Source organism: Fusarium oxysporum, chromosome 1 (genome assembly GCF_000149955.1).
Source record: "Fusarium oxysporum f. sp. lycopersici 4287 chromosome 1, whole genome shotgun sequence".
NCBI classification, from domain to species: domain Eukaryota; kingdom Fungi; phylum Ascomycota; class Sordariomycetes; order Hypocreales; family Nectriaceae; genus Fusarium; species Fusarium oxysporum.
The window spans coordinates 83,954-107,264 of record NC_030986.1 but is presented as its reverse complement, the minus strand read 5'-3'; the positions used below and the strand labels follow the sequence as shown (position 1 = coordinate 107,264).

At 44.1% G+C, this 23,311-nt stretch overlaps 7 protein-coding genes across 7 annotated transcripts; 3 read left to right on the top strand and 4 right to left on the bottom strand.

Moving 5' to 3' along the window:
- Positions 1-4,359: 4,359 nt before the first annotated feature.
- On the bottom strand, positions 4,360-7,087 carry FOXG_10852 (uncharacterized protein). Its single transcript, XM_018390325.1, has 7 exons — positions 6,976-7,087; positions 6,232-6,916; positions 6,089-6,153; positions 5,371-6,016; positions 5,000-5,299; positions 4,833-4,943; positions 4,360-4,786 (listed from the first exon to the last, which is right to left on the bottom strand). Exons 1-7 carry the CDS (start codon positions 7,080-7,082, stop codon positions 4,484-4,486), a joined length of 2,217 nt encoding a protein of 738 aa, XP_018248762.1. The 5' UTR covers positions 7,083-7,087; the 3' UTR covers positions 4,360-4,483.
- A 750-nt stretch (positions 7,088-7,837) lies between these two features.
- FOXG_10851 (uncharacterized protein) lies at positions 7,838-12,831 on the bottom strand (the record flags this gene model as incomplete). The annotated part of the gene is made up of 3 exons (XM_018390324.1): positions 12,604-12,831; positions 11,453-12,542; positions 7,838-8,277 (listed from the first exon to the last, which is right to left on the bottom strand). Exons 1-3 carry the CDS (start codon positions 12,766-12,768, stop codon positions 7,838-7,840), a joined length of 1,695 nt encoding a protein of 564 aa, XP_018248761.1. The 5' UTR covers positions 12,769-12,831.
- A 751-nt stretch (positions 12,832-13,582) lies between these two features.
- On the bottom strand, positions 13,583-14,606 carry FOXG_10850 (uncharacterized protein; the record flags this gene model as incomplete). The annotated part of the gene is made up of 2 exons (XM_018390323.1): positions 13,583-14,349; positions 14,408-14,606. The coding sequence occupies 2 exons, from the start codon at positions 14,604-14,606 to the stop codon at positions 13,673-13,675; spliced, it is 876 nt and encodes a 291-aa protein (XP_018248760.1). The 3' UTR covers positions 13,583-13,672.
- Positions 14,607-15,138: 532 nt separating this feature from the next.
- On the top strand, positions 15,139-16,622 carry FOXG_20391 (uncharacterized protein). Its single transcript, XM_018400674.1, has one exon. The coding sequence runs from the start codon at positions 15,279-15,281 to the stop codon at positions 16,533-16,535; it is 1,257 nt and encodes a 418-aa protein (XP_018248759.1). The 5' UTR covers positions 15,139-15,278; the 3' UTR covers positions 16,536-16,622.
- A 583-nt stretch (positions 16,623-17,205) lies between these two features.
- On the top strand, positions 17,206-18,875 carry FOXG_10849 (uncharacterized protein; the record flags this gene model as incomplete). Its single annotated transcript, XM_018390322.1, has 3 exons — positions 17,206-17,673; positions 17,722-18,492; positions 18,543-18,875. 3 exons carry the CDS (start codon positions 17,206-17,208, stop codon positions 18,873-18,875), a joined length of 1,572 nt encoding a protein of 523 aa, XP_018248758.1.
- An 867-nt stretch (positions 18,876-19,742) lies between these two features.
- On the top strand, positions 19,743-21,543 carry FOXG_10848 (uncharacterized protein). The gene is made up of 2 exons (XM_018390321.1): positions 19,743-20,107; positions 20,159-21,543. The coding sequence occupies exons 1-2, from the start codon at positions 19,785-19,787 to the stop codon at positions 21,276-21,278; spliced, it is 1,443 nt and encodes a 480-aa protein (XP_018248757.1). The 5' UTR covers positions 19,743-19,784; the 3' UTR covers positions 21,279-21,543.
- FOXG_10847 (uncharacterized protein) lies at positions 21,380-23,018 on the bottom strand (the record flags this gene model as incomplete). The annotated part of the gene is made up of 2 exons (XM_018390320.1): positions 21,380-22,522; positions 22,569-23,018. The coding sequence occupies 2 exons, from the start codon at positions 23,016-23,018 to the stop codon at positions 21,380-21,382; spliced, it is 1,593 nt and encodes a 530-aa protein (XP_018248756.1).
- Positions 23,019-23,311: the final 293 nt, after the last annotated feature.

The following is a 23,311-nucleotide window of genomic DNA, read 5'->3' as shown; positions in this document are numbered from 1 at the left end:
TTCTCCTAAGGCTGGCTTAGAATATGAATAACCAACTCTAGAAGTATTACAGTTTATATTAAATGTTATTAGGATTATTTACGCCTTATATCTCTTATGTACTTGGCCGTTTCCTATGAGCAGTAGTACTATATATCTTACCTTTATGCCTATAGGTACTATGCTTTAAATATATATATAGATTGGCCTTCATTATGTTTTAGTTACTCAGGACTTTGCGAAATCGGAAGGCCGCAAAGACCGAATTTTCTACTCTTTTCCACAGCCTGCGCTCGTTTTATGCTGAGGAAGGGCTGCCATATTTGACTTTGTGACTTCATAAGCAATATCTAAGTTTTAATAGCATGGTTGCAATTGATCTACAATCGCTCTGATTTAACGGTTTCTCTGCTTCGGCTAATTTGCCAGGATTATATTTAAGGTAAACTTTATAGGGAAACTCGCCAACCTGAGCAAGAAGACCGCAAGTCAGATATATTTCATCCTTTCCACGCGTAGCCTCCTGCCGACTCATCTAGTCTATAGGGTTCTTAAACAGTAGTGGGACCCGTCTTTGTGACGGAAGTTACATACATCACACTTGGTCACAAGTACGCCATCGACCACTTCAGTATTTCGGTTCATGGTAAGAGTTGTAATTTTAATATTGATATAAAAGCTTCGTTTACAGGATAGAGGAAAACGAGTAGCGTGAAGTAAAGCAAGTAGCAGCATATATGTCCCTAGTAAATGCCACTGACGTCAACTATAAGATCGTTTGTGGCGTAGCATTTGTCCTGACAACTGACACAGATCGACAGCACTAGACCAATTATCTCCGCTGGCAAGGTATTTCAGCTCGACACTAGTAGTTAATCTATGCCACAACTGTTAACCGCTACGTATAATGACCAATTGACTTTTCAAGGCTGATTCTCTATCCAGCGTGACTGTTTTAATAGGCTGAAGAATGGTAATAGCTACCTGAAACACATGCTTTGAGAATAGTGGCTTTGCGACTGGTGCATATTGTGATAGGTCAGTAATTAAATCATCGGGATTCACATTCCATTTGTAGTTTGTGATAGAAGACAAATTGTAAATCAATTATCTGGGCCTATTCTGATCTGATCGACCACCAGCAGACGCATCGGGTTTCATTAACGGCGTTCGTGGTTGTCTCGATACTGTTCCCCTTAATGCTAACGAGCTTCTTGTTAGCATTGATTGCTATTGTGGCACGTCCTGTGGCTGTGCTTAGAGATCAAGCCCACCTCAACACGCGTTGCACGTTCAAGCTCTCAGTGAAGCCAATCTCAACACAATTACAACTCATAATACCTGCTAAAAGAAAATAACAGCTTATAACCAATAATCCTGGTGTCGCGAGGTGCGAATTCGGTATTTCGTTAAGTCTGCGCGATGACCCCGGTTCCTGGGCGTCTTGGAGTTACACCAGCCACCAAAGTCCACTCCGGAAGCTAGGTAATAAACTCGTCAATGCAAGCAATATTACCAGGTATAATCATCCACCGAGGCTGGCCATAAACGCAATCCGAGGACACAATAAAAGTAGACAAAAGGTTATCAAACGCCGGAAGATAGCACTCGCATACGAATATTACCGGAATCGAAAGACGCGATATAACAGCAGGCAACCTGCTTATTCAATATGCAAAGCTAAAGGCCTAAGTCCTACTTATCTATATCAGCAGGGTACTTTCACAACAAAAAGGTAAAGATATAACTATACAATAAGAACGATATACTAAACTTAGGTAAACCTAGATATATCTTAGACCTAGAAGCTCAAGTACAAGAGTATAAGCGACAGTCCCAAGCAACTGCTCTAATATCCAGCGTAATATCTAAAACGACCACAAGCCTAAATTTATTTCCAACTCAGGGTGGTTTCGTAGGCCCAGGGAAGGATAAAGGGCACTCCAAAATACGACAAAAGCCCTATATAACAATGCCAAACGATCCTCCATTTATTTGTCACCCTCATCTCGAAAGCTTCAGTCAGATAACAGGTTCCCGACCCTCCAAGAGCCGATTCTGTCAGTAGCGACGCGATAGTAGTGGTCCATCTCCCGAATACAGTGATAATGAGAATCTTAGTCAATCATCATCAATATCATTTATCCAATCAATACTACAAACTATGACCAGGGATTACTCAGTATTCAAAGTCTCTAATCCTCCAACTAAGAATTCATATCCTTTCCTCCGGTCTCTCAATAAAGAAGCATTATTTCCTCCGCCACGAAGGGTAGCCGACGGCTTTATACAAGCCTACTAGAAATTCTTGCACCCTATATTGCCCATTCTTCATAGATCTACCTTCACGGGACCCTACGACATGTCATAGACCGTAGACGATACCAGAAGGTTAGATCAAATTTGCAATGGCGACGACGCGGTTTTCTTCTCCACTTTCAATATAGTCCTTGCAATCGGGTGTCAATTTAGTGAGCAGATCGAACCTACCCAAAGGTCGACCACGGCAAGCAAGTTCTATCAGCGATCGAAAACTTTGTAAGCAGACGAGCTTCTGGATCATCCAACATTAGCCGTTGTACAACTTTTGCTACTCACAGGCGTGTACCTGCAGCCTACAGCATATGCCAATAGATGCTGGAACATTGTCGGTTCAGCCATTCGATCGGCGAAAAGTATTGGTCTTCATCTTGACCGCAAACGTGGTTCGAAAAACCAGCTCGAACCAGAAATCGAACGAAGAGTATGGAATACGTGTGTCTTTCTAGATCGGTCAGTACTTGATTATCATACATCTATTCCGGGGCTAAACAAAGCATGCCCACAACAGACAGCTCGCCTGCGCTTTCGGTCGGCCTCCGATGATTTTGGATTCATCGAGCGTACCCAAGCCTGAGATCATCAACGACGAATATCTGTCGGAAAACGGCCAAGGCATTCAACCAAGATATGCCTATCCACAGATGGGCTGTTTCGTCTACTCTTGCGACTTGTTTGATATTCTACATCATATATTAGTCGAATTCTACGTCTACAAACTATCCACTCCCCACAGCCAGAACACCCATTCCTGGTTAGGAGAGGAGATGCACATTATAATGGGTTTCCATAAGCAGCTGAACAAGTTTCAAGAAACACCCCCGGCTTTTCTTGCGACTTCTGATAGATATATGGATTCGCCCTATACTGATGAACCTGGAGTTGCTCTGGGCTCCCGAATATTGCATTCCAGGTACCTATACCACCCTTTTCTTCTGTGCCAGGCCTATTTTTCTTTACCGCTTAGCTAACCTTGAGCTAATATCAGATTGTTATACATATGAATATTTCTCCTTAGGCCAGTTATACTTCTAGTAGCTCAGACATCTAGTAAGACCAGGCCCAGAAATATGTTAAAGAGTTAATATAGCCTTAACTAGCACCTAGCCCTGAAAGCATACACACTTTATATTTCCATAATCTAACAGCTAGTAGCATATATATAAGAATATGGGCACCTCTTACTAGATACCTATTTCTTATAAGATATATTATATGATAAGACTTAGTATATAATACTATATTAAACTTACTAATAGGAGAGTAGATGCCTTTATATATATTATACTACTAGCTGCTATATATATTTATTTAATATTAAATAAAGAGATTAATGATACTTTATAGTCCGGTTAATTTATTACTACATTCCCTCTGCTTACACACTAATTGACCTCGTCCTTAACAGCAAGAATAGCTAAGATAACTTAATCTATCACGTTAAGATATCATCAGCTCGAAACTATAAATTAATAATAAATCGGCCAAGACAGCAATGATACTAACACACCAACAACTATATAGATTATTCAACGTATGAATCTAAAGCTGTAATAATCATCTCTAAAATTATTTAGTTCTGCCTTAGGAGCATTAAGGACATAATATCGCTTCCTATTATCACAAGGCTTATTCTCCCTCTAAATGTAAAATTCAAATACACAAGGTGTAATAACACAAAGCCATACAAATCCAAGTCTAACCCCATACCTGAGAAGATATTTCGGCTAATCTTGTAGACAAAAGATGTTCGATACGACAAATCCTAAACAGTAACCGATCGATATCTAGATAGCAGCGTCAACACCTCATTATTATAATCTTATTGTAGAAGAAGAAAAAAGGTATGGGAATATGACTAGAAGGATAAAACAGATAAATCGTATTATCTAAACCAGACAGGCCTTGAACTTAAAACGGATAGGTTCAGTAATAAGTCGGCTAGGCATATGCAAGCACTTCCTATCACCTACCTGCTAGAGGATAGCCAAAACTCAATTCTGATGTTACTGATGTCAGTAAATAAGTGCATGTTGGAACTTGATACTTGCAAGGTTAATATGCATCCAGTAATACTTAAAGTTATATAAGTTTAGGTAGGGGTTAGGTAGTTGTTAAAGATCCTTAGGCCCACCTATAATTCTCTCACTATTGTCCCTTGTTTGGCCCGAGTGTTCTTTATAGCCTAAACTGATTCCTCCGAGGACTCTTCTGAGTCTGTCCAATTTCGCGACCTCCTATCCCATCTTGTTTGAATAAACAAAATACCATTCCATAGCGAGACTAGAGGCTTTAGTGAAGTATCTCGCATCAGTGCAAACAGAAGAGGCACTACATGACTACTCTTATCAAGTCGCATATACCATGCTATTCCAATAACAAGAGCGTAAGTAAAAAGAGGCATAGCAATAAAGCTACTCCGAAAAGATACTGGCTCGGTCACTTTGTCATCGACAGTGTTATTCAAGAAAGGTAGTGCCCAGAAGGTCTGTCTTATTAGCGTCTTTTGATAATTTGCTATAGAAATAACATACCGCTAGAAAGCTGACCGGAGTGAATAGAACAGTAACAACTGTAAAAGCATAAACAGCTTGACTCAGTTCCATAGCTTTAGTAGCCTCGCGAAGAGACGTAGCGTTGAACAACTAGATTTTGAATATTTAATGCACCCACTATTTAGCGCAAGGAAGGAGAAACTTACGCCATCACGCAAGCTCTCGATTTCTTCAGACTTCTTTTTAATGCGCGCCCTAGTTTTATCTCGGCATTGCCTCATAATTCGGATCGCGGCATCGAAATTGTTTCTTGCTTGGTCGGCACCGAAGATATTCTGTTTCAAGGCTGTGCTGTCTCGCAATTTCTCCATATTTGCAAGAGGTTCATCGATCCATTCGTTGATAATCCTGAGGATCTGAAGAGCAACAAAATACTCCTTAGAGAGCTCGAAAGACTTGTCGAACATAAGTTCTTCTACCCTTTTGTCGTCTCCAAAATCTCTCAACTGGTCAGACTCGTCAGCGAGGCACCGTGTAGGGTTGGAAATGTTAGTTAGGGACTTATGTAGATACACACATCAACTTCTACAAGACTGTCAATGCTGTCAAGTGTCTTGTCCCAGGCCTTAAAGGTTGTTTCGAAAACCCTTAAAATCTCAAAAAGGAAGTGAGTTATAGGCGATCCTTTCCCGCATGGTTTGAGTCCATAACGATCCCAAGCAGCGGTTTTATTCTGCCCTCGGCCGCTGTTGTTCCAGTCTTTCTTTCCCGGCAACATGTCGTTATCACCGAGAGCGACTATATTAAATAAGCCTGGAAACAGACTAAAGAATCGGAGAGTAACTCGGGCTCGTTTCTCCTCTAACCACCCCTGCTTCCATGCTTGTTTTCTTTCAACCCTCCCCGTCTGTCGGTCTCCGAAAAGATAGCACTTTCCATTATCTGGCTGTTCTGGGTCCCATTCATGATATTGAGGGCAAAAATGACGAATTTGCCAGCAAACGTAGCTGGGTGATCGGTCCGAAAATGCCCAAATCTCTGTAGGAAAAAAGTAGTCCTCGAGGAATGATAGGAGCTGTTCTATGTCAAACGTGTGCTTGGTAGTTCTTCGACCCCATTGTTCAAGTGGTAAATGAAACGGTTCGTCGTAGCTAAGTACACTGGCTAACTTGTCCAGAGGGAATAGACGTCGTTCCTTCTTAATTCGACTTAGAGTACAATAGCTAATATAATAGTTAACAATAGTTTAGAAAGCGCTAGTAAGCACGGGAGAAGGTCGTGTTAAAGCTCCTTACACTATCTTTCCTCTGAACTTTGCTGACAATGGCGATACGTCGGCATGTTGCTCTCTTGAGGTGGCCTAATATCAGAATTAGTCCGTGCATAGGGGTTATTTGGTATTCCCTCTGGGCTTAACTGGCAGTGTTCTTTGACTTACTGCTGCATCTGTACACCATTCTTGCCATAGAGCTTCGTACAGAAATCGCACCTTAAGAGCCCGATCTTCCCCTCTTGACGGCAAGATTAATTTGCTTGCATCGGCGCTAAGCATTCTCAACAGGGAATGTAAAGAGATTTGTGTAATTGGACTTTTGCCATCACTTTCAACAATGATCTGGTCTGTGGGCTCGACGCTGTGATTTCGCGGCCAAATGCCGCGAATATCCTCAGCTACTGATGCTGCCAGTTTTCCTGATTCTGTTTCTCTCGAGCTGAACCACCGTAATTCCACGGTCTTTCCGCCATTGGCCATGAGAGGAAAGTCGCGAACCCCGTTGTTAATAATGCTTATATTCTCCACGTCAGGCGTACCAGCACCCAATTTGAAAAGCAACTTATCCCTAATCTTAGAAAGCAGTGTATCTTCGGCTCTAAGACTTGAACTCTGATATTTGATGTTGAGAGTCGGACGCGGTATTTGACCTTCTGGCATTGCAATTGGCAAAGTTCGAGTTTGGATTGTGGATGTGTCTTTCGGGCCAGGGAGCTGAATGCAAGAACCTTTGACCGTTTTCGTTTGGTTGCCTGGGCTTCTTGATCTCAAGTTGGAGCCAGACTTATCGCTTGGTATCTCAAGGCTTTGCCCCCTAGATGTTCCGTCTTGGAAGAGCGCAGTCACCATGCTAGTTTTTGTGTCATCGCTGTCAGTGCGTATCCTTGGAGTAGAAGTTTCGGGCTGTACCTGAACTTCTTTAATTGTATTTGATATTGCTTGAACCATGTTCCAGGGAGTCTTTCGGCAAGCCTTTGGCTATGTCTGTTACAATGATGTGATGTATTCTTGTGCATAAATATCAAAGGGTTGGTCGAGGGCGAAAGATCGAACAATGTAAATACCAAATGATCTTATAATGTTATGCTTACGTTCCTGATTGCTGCCTAGCCCAGAGCGGATCTTGCTGTGCGGTCCAAGAACCTGATTGGCTATGCTTGTGATATGCTAGATGAAATCACAAAGGCTGCATCTTAAACCAATCAGCACCTCACCTCAGAGATACAGCCTTAGTTCTCAGGTAGAGGTTGTCGCTTTGAGTTAATAAACCTCGCTAAGCTCTGACCTCGTGAGTCTCTGGATAACAAGAGGTTTCTTAGGCTGATATCTGTTAGGGAGGAGAATTTGGCCTTACTATCAGGATACTTATACACGCCGTTGTGTTTGTCTTTTGGGACGCCGTGGACTCCAAAGCTAGTAATGAATGCCTGTAAAATCTCTTGAGCAATCGGCTTAAAGGCTGGATGGCTTGGATCACTGAAGGTATAATCAAGATCTTGGGTATGCAACCCTGGTGTGATATTGAACCGATCTGTTGACATATTAGCTGAGGACTGATACCTTCACATTCTGGAGACTTATAAGCATAACTTTAACTATCTAGTAGCTCATTAATGGCCCAGAACTTGCAGTCAATGACTGCTTGTTCCCATAAATTCATTTGTCTTGAAATTTGATCTATATAACCCAAACTTCCGTCAAAGGGGCAGATAGAGTTTATTTGTCAAGTATCCCTGTTCGATCTTAGACAGGCCGGCGATAGAGCGTGAGATCAGGAGAAAAAGTCTTCGTTGCTCGAGTGATCAGCATCAAAGAAGAATTCTCCTTTAAAGGAATTATCAGCGGCAAGGACCTTGACCGACTTGTTGGACTGGCCCGCCTTGAACAAAGCATATGGGTTATCTGGACTCAGCCTACAGTCGTGAACTGTACCATGGGTGTATGTAGCCGCAGGTGCAGTGCCAATTTGAAGAGCATTAGCTGCGATGACCGCTTCCGAACTAGCTTTGCACGTTTCCGCAAGGTTCGTGAGTTTTAGAGCTTCGAGGAAGCCCGAGTAAGCTGACTTGGGAGGTGCAACGGTTGGGAACAAAGCAGATGATTCAATAATAGCTTGGGCGAAGGGTGCCTTGGTACCTTGATTACCTGCGTAGCCTAGATCGACGATGGGAAGAGTTGGTGTTTTGGAAGCTGCGCAGGCGTTTGTTACTGCTAAGAGCAATAAGAGAGAAGAGAGATGAAACCTGCATATTGCTTTTTATTTAAGTCTCTTTTGATGAGAATAGCTGTTAGTGGCAATGATTTAAGCGTTATAAAAGCAATTAACATCCTACCCTTTACACCAAAACCCAGGTCATTACTAACCCTGGCTTCGATCTCAGCTTTAACATTGACTTGTGAATTCACCAACGCGAAGTGGGTCCCGAGTTAGAATAGGAAGAATACAGCGACTCAGTCTATCCCCAAGATAGTATTCTAGTATATAGCCAAATTCGGCGTAGCTGTTGGAGGAGGCTGAGTGCTAGTATGCCAAATGCCAAGTCTAGAATAGTCGATGTAATTCAAGGGACCATTTAGATAGAACACTTTTAGCCACAACAATGTACTATAGGTGGGGAGGACATATACTTATTTAGTAGTGGCATAACCTTTTTGGCCTCGTTTGTAAGCTGTTAACTTTCTTTGCGAGGTTCCCGGCGTAATTGTACTAGCATCTGGACTAAGAGGCTACTCTAAGATGACATTCATAAATTAAAAAGACATAGAGCTAGTTAGGCTGGCCTATATAGTATTAGTTAGTTACTTATCTATAAGAACTACTTAAAAAGATCTAGGTAAGTATTATTATTATTGTTATTATTATTCTCCTCCCTATCTTATATAAGGTGATTACAGGGAAGTACTTTAAAAAGGGCACTAATAATAAATAACTACTAATAATAGCTATTATAATCTATAGTCTAGTAATATACCTTTTCTACTCCTATTTAAAAAGAGAATATACTTTAATATAATAACTATATAAATGACTATAATAATATATAGGCCTTAGATTTATTATTATATAGAAAAAAGCTAATAATATTCTATTTAAAATGTTATTTTTAAAATACTACCTAAAGTATATATAATATATTATATTATAAATAATCACTTAGTTTTATAAAATAAAACTATATTAGCTTTTTATTAGCTTTATAATTAATAAGAACTAATATATATAATAAAAAGGGCTACTTATAATAAATATAATATTACTAGTAATGATTTTCTTTATAAATTTATTAAATAAAAGTATGATATTTAAAATCATTTTACTAATTTACTATTAAGACTTCTTATTAAGCTAAAATAATCTCTAAGTCTAATCTTTAAGTTAGCTTATTATTATTATTACTAGAGATAATTAACTTAGGTATAATAGAGGAAGAGATAGGGTCTAAGAGATATTAGTAAATAACTAGTTTTAATCCTAGAAAGACTTACTATTTGGCGAGGTAGCTAGGTTTATTTCTCCTCTGATAGCTATATAAATAACCTGATAGGGCCCTTATTCTAAACGGTCGTAATATAATAGCAAAGCTGGCTTTTTTCTGCACGAGAGTGACATTTGTTCCGTTATAGAGGAATGTATATCGGCTTGACGTAGACCCCTCTATTATCATTAAGTAATCGATCCCGACGGAGTCTTGTATAGCTCAGGACCCTGACGGCAAGACGGACCCACGTCGCCAGAGCCTTCAATCTGAGGTACGCGAAATACCCAATATTGTTTGGTGTTGTCATTCTGGGACGTTTTTTCTTGTGGATCGGGTATCAACCAAGGTTAGAAGGTTTGCGTTATATACTGATACGCTGACCGCACCTAGCCAGCCACATGACGGACGGCTCTTGTATATGCATCGTAAAGCCCATTTCAGCGAATCAGAAGCGCGAACGTTGCCCGCTACTAAAGCAAGGTAATGAAATCGGTCTAGCCTTAATGAGACAAATACTCGTGGCTCTACTATTGATTGTCAAGGCGCCTTAGAAAATGGCTGGGAGAGAAAGCATTATACACGGCAGTGTGACTAATAGACTGCTGACATCGTCAGCGAACTCCTTAGGTTAAACATTTTGATTGAAGCGATTCAGGTGAGGGGACTGCTAAGAAAGTATAGAAATTAATTCAGGAAACTGGTCCAGCCGTTGAACTACATGTCGTCCCCATCAAATTTTCGAAAGGTTACTATGAAATATCGATAGTACACCACGACTCGGACCCATATATAGCAGTTAAAGATTGATCGTCCTTTCGTAAAACATTGTGTACCATTCAGTCAACCCGTGGCTTTCGTCCAGCAGACTAATTTGGGTCTACGAATCCAGCGACCGCCGATATTCGTGAATGGCCGAATCAACTACATACATAAAGTCTTTATCTCCGATTATAAAACCTTGATTTCGGAATTCATGACGTGGCAAAGCTTAACTCCGACCTGGTGTGCTGACCTTGGGTCTATATGTAGTGGAAAGGAACGCCCAACATACCAATCAGTCTAGTTCGAACTACATATGTTTGTACAACTAGCTATTATATTAATCGCATTTCAACCATGAGTAATGATGACTGGGCGAATCACTTGAACAAACTTCAGCTTATGATTGCTGGCTTTCCGATCACGCCCCAGGAAATCCGTGTTAACAAACTGAAAAGCCAAATCATTATATGGGCCACTGCTATTCCTATGTGGAAAGTCTGACGCTCAATACGAGTTTCAGTATCTGCTCACCAATTGTGTGTCACCACCACTGTTCTCCTAAAATTTGAAAAGGTGGTTGTCTTTTTATAGTACGTCTCTAGTAAATCTTACATTTTCCAGTGGAAGGGCCTTTTTGCCGAGTTTAGATCCTGTGTTGTATAGGCACCTCAGCATAAATTTTATCGTGCAAGTCTCAAGCACCTGTCGGTCCGCGTGAATTTTGTTACTCGCCTCCTTGGCGCAAAGATAAAGAAGGCTCGAGAAGGCCACGAAAATTGACCGGGCTTGACGACATGAATTTCCTGCCGATAATGCAAGTTGTACAGAGGATATGATATCTCGACGTTCCCAGATATCATAATTACATTGGTAGCACCTCACTGACATGTGTGCAGGAGGCGTTTTTCGGGAAAACACGAGACCCCTTTAGACCGTTCGTCTGTCATATAGACACGTAATCCTCAATGTATTTATATGATTTATTAGCCACCTAGTCCTAGAAATCCAACACAGCCCATAATCACTAAAGAAATGTAAGTAACGCCGTCTGAGACAAAGTGTATAACAGACGACAACCGAAGAACCTTCTCTGCATCGCTGGGCGCTGGCAAGAACGACATAATATCTACAGCAATCGAGCTAACTATACGTGCTTGGTATCATAGACAATAGTTCCTTAGCATACGCAGCTGCTATCCCCGCAGCGTAGAGTTGCCAGTCCTTGTTCTTGTGGGAATCAGCATAGTCGCAAATGCCACGGATAACTAAACATGGATAGTTGTTCATAAGTCCAGCCGCCTCCATTTCGACACATAGTGCTTTTGTATCCTTGCGGAGTCGTTCCCGAGCAGTGCCGTCGCGCAGGATCCTATTGGCCGATGCTATCGTCCCATAGTGAAACTTTGGCCAATTATTTGCACGTGGTTTGCGCAATTCCAATCGGAGCGGGTCGCAATCAGCGCATGAGAAACAGCTTCCTTCGTGATCATAGTCGTTATTGAATAGCTGATCGTTCTCCGCGCCTGGATATGACCAGTTGTATTCTGAATCTGGATGTCTGGCTTCCATATGGGCTAAATGCCCTAAAATGGAAGACACTAATCCCGATGGTCCTGCAGCTTCTTGACTTTCTAGCTGTGAAGCGGTGTTGAGTAAAACGGCCGGCGGGTTATTCAGATGGCCAGTCGTTATAAAGTCACCACCCGGAACAGCTTTGCCAAAATCATACTGAATGACCTTCTGGCTGATAACAACATCTCCCAAGCGGACGTCAGAGTTTATGCTCGGTATACCGCCCCCAACACCCACTAGCAAAAAGTATTCTATTGCTTGAAAGGTTTGGACCATATGTCCTGCTACCACCGCCGCGGATGTTGTACCCTTAATCCCCGATGGCAAACAACCCACGACGATCTTCAGATGTGCGATCCGGCCAACAACGTAATTATTCTTATCCAACTTGTGTTGTGAGGGGCGTTGGTAGACTATGTCGAGCATTCCTTTAGCTGCTGCCATCTCTTTGGGCAACGCACAAATCCACCCGACCGTATAATCAATGGGCTTGGGAGATTCTTCTTTAGCGGCTGCACCTAGTCCGGTTTGCTTGAAGCTTAGACTAGCAGTCATCGCCCTACTCCTTTCCAAGCCTTCGGTGTAAGATTGAACTCTGACAGGGTTCTCTACGCTGCTTGTGCTGGACTCCTGTGTACGACGGTGAGCCTTTGAAATGAAATGCTATAGTGAGAGTTCTTAGCATGAGAAACACGTAAAGGGTCAATCGTGAGTATTATCCAACCATTTTCAGTTCATTTTCAGTCGGGAACTTTTGGTTACAAGCTTTACAGTAAGTCTTGTAGTGATTTCTGTCCGCCATATGTTGCTTTGCCGCTTCTTGGGTATGGAATTTGGCGGCACAGGTTTGACAAAGAATCTTAGGAATCGAATGCCCAACTTGTGTCATGTGCGCTTCTGCTGCACTCCGATCTTGAAATAATTTATTACATTTAGGGTAGTCGCATTTTTGCCTCGGCTTTCGATGGCCCGTTCCAGTCATGTGTTGCTTGCATGCTTCCTGCGTTGGAAACGTTTTAGTGCACGTCTCGCATTTAGGCATCTTCGCAATTCCGTGGTCGTTCCAGTGGATGATGTGAAGATCAAGATAATCAAGGCTTGGTGGAGTGACGGCTGAGCCTAATCAATAACCCCGCACGGCATGAGCTTGAAAATACCAAAAGCTCAACTCATTGGTTGTCGACTGTAGCCAACCAGCTTAAAAGGCTCTATCAGGTAAGTAACATAATTAACAAACCGCCTTTAAAAGTTATAATATGGAAATGTAGAGTCGTTCAAACCATAAAAGTAAGCATGTAACAAGACTTCCGATTACTATGAGGTGCAACCGGAAAGATTGCAGAGATCATGCATATCAATGGCTGGCCGTGAGCACTGAGTTTTATTGCTCGTCAGGTAATCTCAACGATTGGCTGACTAAGAAGTGAGTTATTAAGCAATCTAGGTTTTACTGTTTTACCAAACTCGATTACTATCAAAGTCTATTTTAATTTACTCTGGCTTAAAAGAAGTCTGTTTCACGTTAAACTTTTAAATAGATCTGGCAACTTAATTTACACTTTGGCTTTATGGCATTTCTTCAGATAAGTTGTCAGATATAAGTAATTATACCACCTGGAAGTATATAAAAGATAAAGTATTATTTTAATAAGATAACTCAATCTAATAAGTCAGATATTGGTCAGACTTTTATAAGCTTAATATGGCTGAGACCTGACACTTGTGTCGCGCGACTTCAGGAGGCGCCGGGAGAGTTTCTTTGTCCTAAGAATGCCCGGTCCCCTATCGCACCCTTACTTAATATGATGAGCTTCTTGCAGGAGCATATTATCGCAGCGGACATGCCCATCGTTGGCATAAAGCCCATCCGGGTATCGCCAGATATAGATAACCGTTACCAGCCACATCAACAAAGTATCGAATATGTACAACGTCCACTCATGCGAAAGAGCATATCCAGTGTAGCCCTGAGCATATTCGATGATCCGAAAGATAGATCGGATCATGATGAGAAGACTGACAGCATAAAGCATATAAAGAGTTGACTCCCAGGGCATAATAGTGCCGATCGACTCCGCTGTTGGTTCGCGGGTCATACGACGATGGAAGACCAAGGATACAGTGCAGAATAGACCAAAGATGACGATCTGGACCACAAGACCGAGGATGACAATTCTTTCAGCCCACTTACTTAGACTTGCGTTTTGAACAACCGACATGCCAGCGCCACCGCCTTGGATCATGAAGGATAATACATCTCCAAGTACAAAGGTCCTTGTCAACTTGGTTGGCTTGAGAAGAGAGTGTTTATCGGCGTTGAGACCTCTGATGATTCGACCGAGGACCATGTAAATCGAGGCAGCGAAGAGCGCGGGAGCGATGAGGATAAACATGTTCTGAACGGCATATGGCATGATTTTGCCGGTTTTGCTATGAGCACCTGCGCGGACGCCATACCCAACCATCTCAACTAGGATACAATGTTAGAAGACATGACAAAAAAGAAAAGGGAGGTGGTGGCAGCTTACAAAAGCAACCAATGGCAAACACAGTGCAGAAATAGGTACGCGTCTTCCAAATCTTCCAAACTACGCAAAGAAATGAAGCCATGAAGAGCACCAAGAATATGGCGGCTGCAGCTACGCTTGGGGAGTATCGCCAGAGGTAGGCGCCGCCTTTGGTAGGTTCAACTCCGGGGACCGGTTCGAAGAGACCTTCGGTGGACATTGCTGTCTGTTAGGTAGATAGGCAGGAAGGAGATTGGCGTGACTTCGTCGCTACTATGGCGGGGCAGAGTTGGACAGGATAGACTGAAATTTCTAGTTGTGATGATGGGATTTTGAACGGTCAATGGGGGATGGAACAGGCGAATGGCAAGCTAATTTAAAGGTCTCGCAAGATTTATAAAACATGCATTGATTGCTTATCTACATCACTCGCAAAAAATGCCGTGACTACTTGAAACAAACCGTTTCAGAGTATGGATACGCGTCCCTGAGTTAGTTTTCCATCCATAATGCAAGCTATTTCTGAAATTGACGATTCAGGCTCAATAACTCGCATACTCCAGCGGAGCACGATTAACCAATCACATCCTTCTGTAAACGAACAACAGTGGGTCTGTCTGTGCATACGGTTGGAAGCCAATCAGAAACATCTCTATACGGGCTCGATACGGGGATAGTGTGAATCAGTGGGTACCGCTACTCATACTTCCGGAGAGTTAAAATAAAGCATGGCCTCACCGATCCACGGTCAAATCCGATCCAGTTCTAACATGCCTTGCGAAACCATAACTAGAATACGAGTATCCCCTTATTTACGGAGCTAGACTTACTTTGCCTGTTCGCATAATCTCATTCCTTACAATCGGTCAATTCTCTAGGGCAGTTTCTTACCATGGCCCGCTCCAAGTCCAAGAAGTCTTCCACAGACAGTGACAAACCCCTCAAACCACGCCGATCGCACCGCAAGTCTCGAAATGGCTGTGGCGCCTGCAAGCAACGACACATGAAGTGTGATGAATCTCGACCGATTTGCCTCAACTGCAAGATTTCCAACCGTGGATCCCAATGCATCTATATCAACATTGGCCAACAGCCATCACCGCCCCAAACAACATCAAGTGCGGATACGCCGTCGCCTTTCCATCTTTCTTCTCATCTTTCCCCCGCGGGCCCGACGTCAATATCGCTTAGCCCTGGTAGCTCTGTCAGCTCTGCTTTGATAGCCTTCAGTGATACACCAGGTAGAGGTGATTTGTTCGATCTTAGCCACTTCGCCCTTTATCATCATCTTCTGACGAATCGTCACACCATCACATCAATTGACCCCTCCAATGAGAGCATCATCTCTCACACATTGGACTATGCACTTAAAGCCCCTTACTTGATGAAACAGCTTCTTGCCCTCTCTGCTCTCCATTTGAGCAACCCTCCTTCGCTCCAGCAACCATATTACCAGCTTGCCACCAGTCTTCAGACAAGGGCGTTGGCCTTATTCAATGAGGAGAGACAGGAGGTTTCAGAAGAGTCATGCGTGCCGATGTTTCTCTTCTCGTCACTTGTTGGAGTCCATGTCCTCTGCGATACTCTTCAAGGTCCAAGGGAGAGCTTCGGCGCTGTTCTCGACCGCTTCATCACTTATCTGTCCATTCACCGTGGTGTTCGTGCTGTGACGAAATATTCATGGAATACAATCAAGAATTCAGGACTTGGGCCTATACTGCAACAAATTGAAGACGCGTTCCCCGCACTCGAGAACGAGATAGAAGCGACAGCTATCCTCCACGAGATGATCGACTCAAACGCCTCCTTGTCATCAGCTACCAAATACCACAACGCCGTATCCACGCTGCAGCGGTCGTTTTCTCTTCATGCAGCACTGGAACAGCCTAACAGACGGCGATTCGATGCCGCGATAGCATTTTGTCTTGATGTTGATGACGAATATTTCGAATTGCTGAAGAAGCGACAGCCAGAAGCGCTGGTGATCCTTGCATTCTTTGCAGTTTTGCTGCATTGGAATCGATCTACGTGGATAATCGGTGATGGCGGACAGTATTTAATACAATCCATTACATCCCATCTCGGGCTTCATTGGGCAGAATGGTTGCAATGGCCCAACTCAATGTTACAGGATAACAATAGAGTCTGAGTAATTGATCCATCCAGAACAACAATAATAATCTTTTGCACCTCTTGAACACTGCTCGGCGTATTTATCGTCCTCAGCACTCGATGTATACGCATGCTAGGAAATAAATGCTTGTTTCTTTCTATTGCATTGTCCCCTTCTCCCATGTAGATCTCACTGGGCCATAGAGGGAGCTCCCAAATATTTTGTTACCCAATACTTGGCTCCGGGTGCTCAGTAGAACGGCCAATACGTGTAGTCGTCATCAGCCATACTCCAATTCCAACCCTTTGCCCTCAAAAGGCCTTGACTCCACATTTTACGGCCTTGACCCCACGAAGTCATACGGATACGAGTATTGTCTCCCTTGGTGGGCCATTGTCTGCCTCCACTATCACAAGGCATTTTCTTATCTAGACCCTGCAGCATTAGTTGAGCCAAGCATCTGATATGTTGCCGACTACGCGTGTATAGAATGTCAAGTTTCAACCGTAAAATTAATGAATAACATGACTCTTGGCATTACAAGTGCCACAAGTGGGCTTTTACAACCTTGCGGGCACCTTGGGATTGTTAAACATAAGAAGACCTAATTATACGCCTCTAGAGTAGCAAAAGGTAAAAGATCCAAATGCTCTCCAACCTACAAGTCATCTTCAACCAATCGACCCAATATACCAAGCACAGAACCATGGCTCTCTCTTGCTCTGCTGATGCTATCAGTCAGCCAGCAATCTTTGGAGGGAAGGTCATCGACTTTGCCGTCAGCTTGGTCGAAAACTATAATTTTGAGGCCAAGTCAATCCTTTACTATGGGCACCCGACAACCGTCGCTGAGGACGTCAACTTTTGCAATGTCACCGTCACCTACACTCACCCTGGTCAGAACGACACTGTCCACGTTGAAACGTGGCTACCTATGGACAACTTCAATGGTCGACTCCAATCCATCGGGGGAGGAGGCTGGGTCGCTGGAAGATATCCGCCGGGCTATGCTGCCATGAGCGGAGCAATCAGTGAGGGTTATGCGACTTCGGCGACAGATGCGGGGCTGCAACTACAAATGGACTATGGTCCTGATATCTGGGCCCTGACTAGCGAGGGGAATCCCAATCTCTATCTCCTCCAGAACTTCGCTGCTGTCTCCCTAGGCGATCAGGTATGTTCTTACCATATCTTTCTAACCTGTTTATGCTAACGAGACTAGGCAATCATTGTTAAAGGTTTGATCAAAAGCTTCTATGGGGAAGAACCCAAGTATTCCTACTGGAGTGGCTGTTCTCAGGGCGGAAGACAAGGCATGATGCTTGCGCAGCGATATCCAGAAGCTTATGATGGCATACATGCGTGTGCACCGGCAATCAACTGGAATCAATTCTTCATGTCATCCTTTTGGCCTCAGCTGATTATGCAGGAGCTAGACTACTTTCCGTACCCTTGCGAGATGAATGCCGTCTTAGCAGAGGCCATAGAGGCCTGTGATGGGCTTGATGGCATTATCGATGGAATCATCTCCAACGAGGACGCCTGTGACTTTGACCCAATGGATGTCGTCGGCAAATCGTTCAACTGCTCCGATACTGCTAAGAATATGAGTATCTCTGAGGAGGCAGCCAAGATAGCCAAAGCGACCTGGTCAGGTCCGACTACCACTCATGGCAAGTTCATATGGTACGGCCCCAACACGGGAGCTCAGCTCAGCGGGCAGTCGCTCCAGCTGACGAGCGACATTGGACTTGCCATGACCACATGCACCGGCGGGACTTGCCGAGGAGCCCCAGTGGGCCTTGGAGAAGTTTGGATCAAATATTGGATAGAGGCCAACCCAGCCTGGTCGTACAAGAATATGACCCGAGAAGCATTTGATACTTTTGCCCATGAAGCTGTTCAGCGGTATGAATCAGTAATTGGGACAGGCGACCCTGACCTGACAGCCTTCTACAAGAAGGGCGGCAAGATTCTGGGTTATCACGGAACAGTAAGTCACATTTCTTGGTCGCATTCGCATCCCCAGCTAACAAGTTACAGCACGATCAGCTTATTCCAGTCAAAGGCACAAGACACTACTACAACAAGGCGAAGGAGATCATCCCCGAAGTCGCAAGCTTTTACCGCATGTTCGAAGTTCCTGGGCTGCTGCATTGCTCCGGCGGCAAGGGAGGACAGCCCACAAACACGTTCGATGCACTCCGAGCTTGGGTTGAGAACGGGACCATGCCAACTGAACTGCCTCATTCGTTCAAGGATGACAACGGTGATGAGCAACATCGTCTTCTCTGCCCTTACCCTGAGAAAGCATGGTTGAAGAGAAATGAGATTGAGAATACCGTATATAAGTCTACTGACTTTATTTGCGTCTGAGTACTAGCATGGGTTGCCGAGGTTCAGGGTTGCTTAGTTGTTTGAGAGACCTTATCGGTAATGCAGTAGATGCTTGCCAGAGAGGAAGGGGCCGAGCGAGACATTTATTTTCTATAGCTGTAGTTTAACAGCCCTTATAATCGTTTTGTTTCTATTCCGTTTAATGCAATCTTAATAGAATGCATTGAGTCATTGGCCGCCCCGAAAATGCTGCAAGGGCTAGACTCGGGAGTTGCGGTATTCTAAAATCTCGGGATAGCAGAGGTATTTAAACTCAAGTTTGCCAAGACTGACGCAATCGCACTCTTTACTTAGGGACTTATTCTTTTTCGCCGCGTTAAGATTGGGAAGTTATTGTCACCAACACTCATAAGTTTATCAAAACTGCACCTCGTGCACGGGGAAGCACGATGAAGATGAGTCGGGCTAGCGGTCGGCATCGTTGTCATGCATACCAGGATTAACATTAGTACTCCTTAGAATTGATTCCGGGGTAGCAATAGGTGTGCGGGCCGAGATCCGACTGACAAACGGTATGAGCTAAAATCTGGAATAATCCAGGGTTATAACGGAATGAGCTATTTATCTTGCCTCCTGATATAATTGGAAAAAGTGATATTGGGTTTGAAAGCTTTCGTTGCATTAATCGTGATGGTCTCGTCTTTGCACTTTGCTGGACCAAGTGGATAAAGCTAGAGAGGACGGACTCTACATGACTAGATAATCGCCAGGATGTGGTTGGCTATTACGTACTCCACTCGATATCTTATCAGCGGTTATTTATCAGCTGCTAAATTGATAAGCTTCAAGAACTGATAAATACTTTGATTTATCAAGCCTTGCCCTCTTGTCAAACATGGTCTTTTTACCGCTTCTAATTATAAGATCATATCAAAACAAGTCAACTCAATGCAGCGTAGATCTGCAGGTACACAAAGACAGCGAGCCTTACAGGCCTGCGACTTTTGCCACTCCAGAGGCCTGAAGTGTCGCCGATCATCTATGACCGAGACGACATCCCGGGACGGTCACAGAACTTGTCTCACGTGCATCGATTACGGGGCCGAATGCACCATGAATCGGCCTGTTCGGAAACGGGGTAGGAAGCCAGCGGTAGCAACTGGGAAAAGCAACAACCAGAAGCAGACCGGGAGTGAGAGCTCTGATTTCAGGTCTCCGCAATGCATCCGTCGTCTAATTGACATCTACCGGGATACAATGTACCAGTGCTAGTATGTCATCTCCCTACCCGATTCGCTGAAACTGCCGCTGAAGAAAAAAAGTTTTCCATTTCTTTCCGAGAACGACCTGGAAAGACGGTGGGCAGACAGCATACCTGGTGCCAGTGAGACAGCGTACCTGCTTCTTATGGCACTGTGTGCACTGAGCGCCCAGAGTCTCACTCTCAAAGCGGTATTCGATAGCACGTTGCTGGGCAATGTTGTCTCGCATGACAGTGACATCTATTTCAACGAGGCCGTTTCCCATATTCCAGCACGCATTCCGGATACACCTGATCTTGACTACCTAAGGTCATTCGGCCTCTTGGCTGTGTACTCGCTGAGAAGCGGTAGTAAGAGTGACCTTCACAGATACCTCGGATTATGCCATGCATGGATCGCTCAGCACGGGTTCAATATGGAAAATAACTGGGACAGCTCCATCTCGCTACTAGAGGTAGATGACCGAAGACGTCTATTTTGGTGTGTCTATCGGCTTGAGATTCATTCAGCCTGCGTCCTTGGCCACATCATCCGTCTCCCTGAAGCCCAGGTCTCGGTGCTTTACCCTCGTATCACGCCTGCTATGAGTCGCGAGACACAGGCCTGGACAGCTGGATGGGATTATATCACCGATCTTTTCCGATTGATGGAGTATGCGATACTCAATCTTCGTCAGCGAAAGCCTCATAGGGATGTCGTTGCCGTGTTTTGCGACCGACAATCCCCAAGGGCATTGCTCGATAGTCTGGATCAACTAAAAGCCAGCAAACCTTTTATACTCCGCGTCCTTTCGCAATCACATGACGACTTTCAGAGCAATCGATGCAAGTTCATGGCAGTTCAAATAACCTGCACTGAGGCCCTTGTAAATATCATGGGCCTGCTTCATTGCCAGGCTCCAGTTGATGAGGTGATCAAAGTAGCGGAAGATTTCCTGAATGAGATCACTGAAGCTTCTCTTATCATGTTCAAAGTCGCAAGCAGTCAGATTGTTCACCAACTGCTTGGTGTTGGCCATATGGTTTACAATGCATTTCTTTATGACGAGAACCAATCCCAATTTGCTGTAGGGCGGCTCGTTACGTATCTAGAGGATATTGTCAAGAATTTGGAACAGGATATTCCCACGGCGACCGAGGCAAGAGAGCAATTGCGAAAGCTGGCAAAATGTATTATATAAACTGTGTAAATACGAAATAAACTGCCCTTGCGCAATATCTTCTTTTCTTCCGAACTTGGGCAAGTGATCTGCTGGTTCCACTGAGACTCTCGTTCCCTTCCTCATTCGTGCGAAACAGTCATGCTAGCCATGTACTTCCGGTAGGATGGTATGGACCATCGTCGAATTCGCTTCCCGTAAACGAGCATGACGAGGAAAGTAAGTGTACACGCAAGTGAAATCATAGCTGCAGTGATAAAGCAGTTCTTTAACCCCTGGGTTGTCCACCATGGCGTGATAGCATAGCTAAAGCCAAAGCCGATCGTATTGCGAATCAACATGATAGAGACAGTTGTTTCACCTGCGATCTCTTTAAAACAATCGACGTTGTAGCTGACAGCGATCGCACCTCCAGCAACACATCCAACCGTAAGCATACCTAGCCCAAACACAAGGCCGATCCAGTGGACGTGGTAGTATGCACCAACACCCCATGTGATGAGACCAGCTGATGAGATAATACCTGAGAGAAGCAGCACCCAAAGGCGTTGCTCGGGCTCCCTGATACCCCCATTGCGTCGCGCTAACCACAAGGCGATCCAGTCTGCTGCCTTTCCAACCCAGAGACAAGCAACGGCTGCTCCAATAATCGGTCCTGCATATACGCAACCAACCAGTGCTGCGTTCCAATTGTATGGATTGCTTGACAGAACAGGACTGGCAGTTCCATTCAGGACATTGTACCAGGCAAGGTTGATTCCATAGAGAAATCCAGCCCACGCAACTGTTGGAAACTGGAAAATCATAAGAACAGGCCGGTAGATCATTCGTAGCATGTCCGTGTTGCTGGGCCGCCCTGTCACAACCTTGAACCAAGTGTATTTCCCCCAGCCTGAGTTGATATCCTTGTAGATGACCGATGGGGAAGACGGCAGAGAGTTTCTCGGCGATCCTTCATCTGCTTTTCCGTCGGCTTTGGACTCCCTCAAGTCTTGGTGTTCGTTATCGGTAATTGATTGGCTTTCAAGTGATACTCCACGGTAGTACATTGTTTCTTCCATAAAGAAGAACATAATAAGGAAGCAAATTGCGCATATAATTGCCCCGAAATGCATCGTCCATCTCCATCCAAAGGCATCGTTGAACCATCCTGCGACGAGAGGGGCAAGGAAGTTGGACCCAAAGAGGATGGCTACGTAGAGACTCATGTAAGTCCCACGGTTATGGGCGAAGAAGAGATCGAACACGGTAACCTCACACAGAGACTCAATTGGAGATACAATGATGCCAATCAAGATCCTGTGGGCAAACCATTCTCCAGCAGAAGTTGAGTAGGCAGTCCAAACCCATTATCGGAATCGTGAGCAACATGGTGATAAGATATACTCCACGCCGTCCGTATGTAAGAGCGATCGGTTGCCAAATCAGACAAGCCCAACCAAAGAATAGGAACATGACTCCTGTTCCCTGGACGAGATTTGCAGTAGAAATGCCGGTATCCTTTGTGATATCTGCGAGGACAGAGTATTGAAGAGAGGTTGCTATCCCAGTGCCCAAGACATAAAGATAAGACATGCTGACGGCCACGAGCTTTCGACGATGGGACCAATTGAGCGGGTCATTTGGATCGGAGCTTGGGCGAGGAACCAGGACAATGTCTTTGTGCTGAGAGTCGTGGGGCCCTGACGAATTCATCCCATTGATGTCAACGAGACGAACGGTGCCAGGAACATCGTCATGGTAGACTGAAGATTCCGTCATCTTGGATAACACGCAAACAATTGAGATGTTAGGATATTGAGACATTGACTTGATCGCAACGACAGTCATGGGTTTATATCCAAATGGAAGTGCTCATTCTTTCCATGTTACTATCAACGATAAGACAGTTATGGGCAGCGTGTAACCGTGTCAGCGAATCAAAAGTGCGCGATAAGAGCTTATCAGACTTTCCAGTTAGATAAACTGTCTTATCCTGATAAATGAAATCAACAGCTGATAAATAATTCATCAGCTGCTAATTAATATAATAATTGGCTTCAATCTCAATTCAA

What these genes read in the sequence shown, in the direction of transcription:
- FOXG_10852 (XM_018390325.1), bottom strand. Translation starts at nt 7,082, where the DNA reads ATGCACAAGAATACATCACATCATTGTAACAGACATAGCCAAAGGCTT. An exon ending in AATGGTGTACAGATGCAGCA is followed by an intron (nt 6,154 to 6,231) that starts GTAAGTCAAAGA and finishes TTCTGATATTAG; the next exon opens with GCCACCTCAAGAGAGCAACA. An exon ending in ACAGTCTTGTAGAAGTTGAT is followed by an intron (nt 5,300 to 5,370) that starts GTGTGTATCTAC and finishes GAGTCTGACCAG; the next exon opens with TTGAGAGATTTTGGAGACGA.
- FOXG_20391 (XM_018400674.1), top strand. Translation starts at nt 15,279, where the DNA reads ATGGCCCGCTCCAAGTCCAAGAAGTCTTCCACAGACAGTGACAAACCC.
- FOXG_10848 (XM_018390321.1), top strand. Translation starts at nt 19,785, where the DNA reads ATGCAGCGTAGATCTGCAGGTACACAAAGACAGCGAGCCTTACAGGCC. An exon ending in GATACAATGTACCAGTGCTA is followed by an intron (nt 20,108 to 20,158) that starts GTATGTCATCTC and finishes GAAGAAAAAAAG; the next exon opens with TTTTCCATTTCTTTCCGAGA.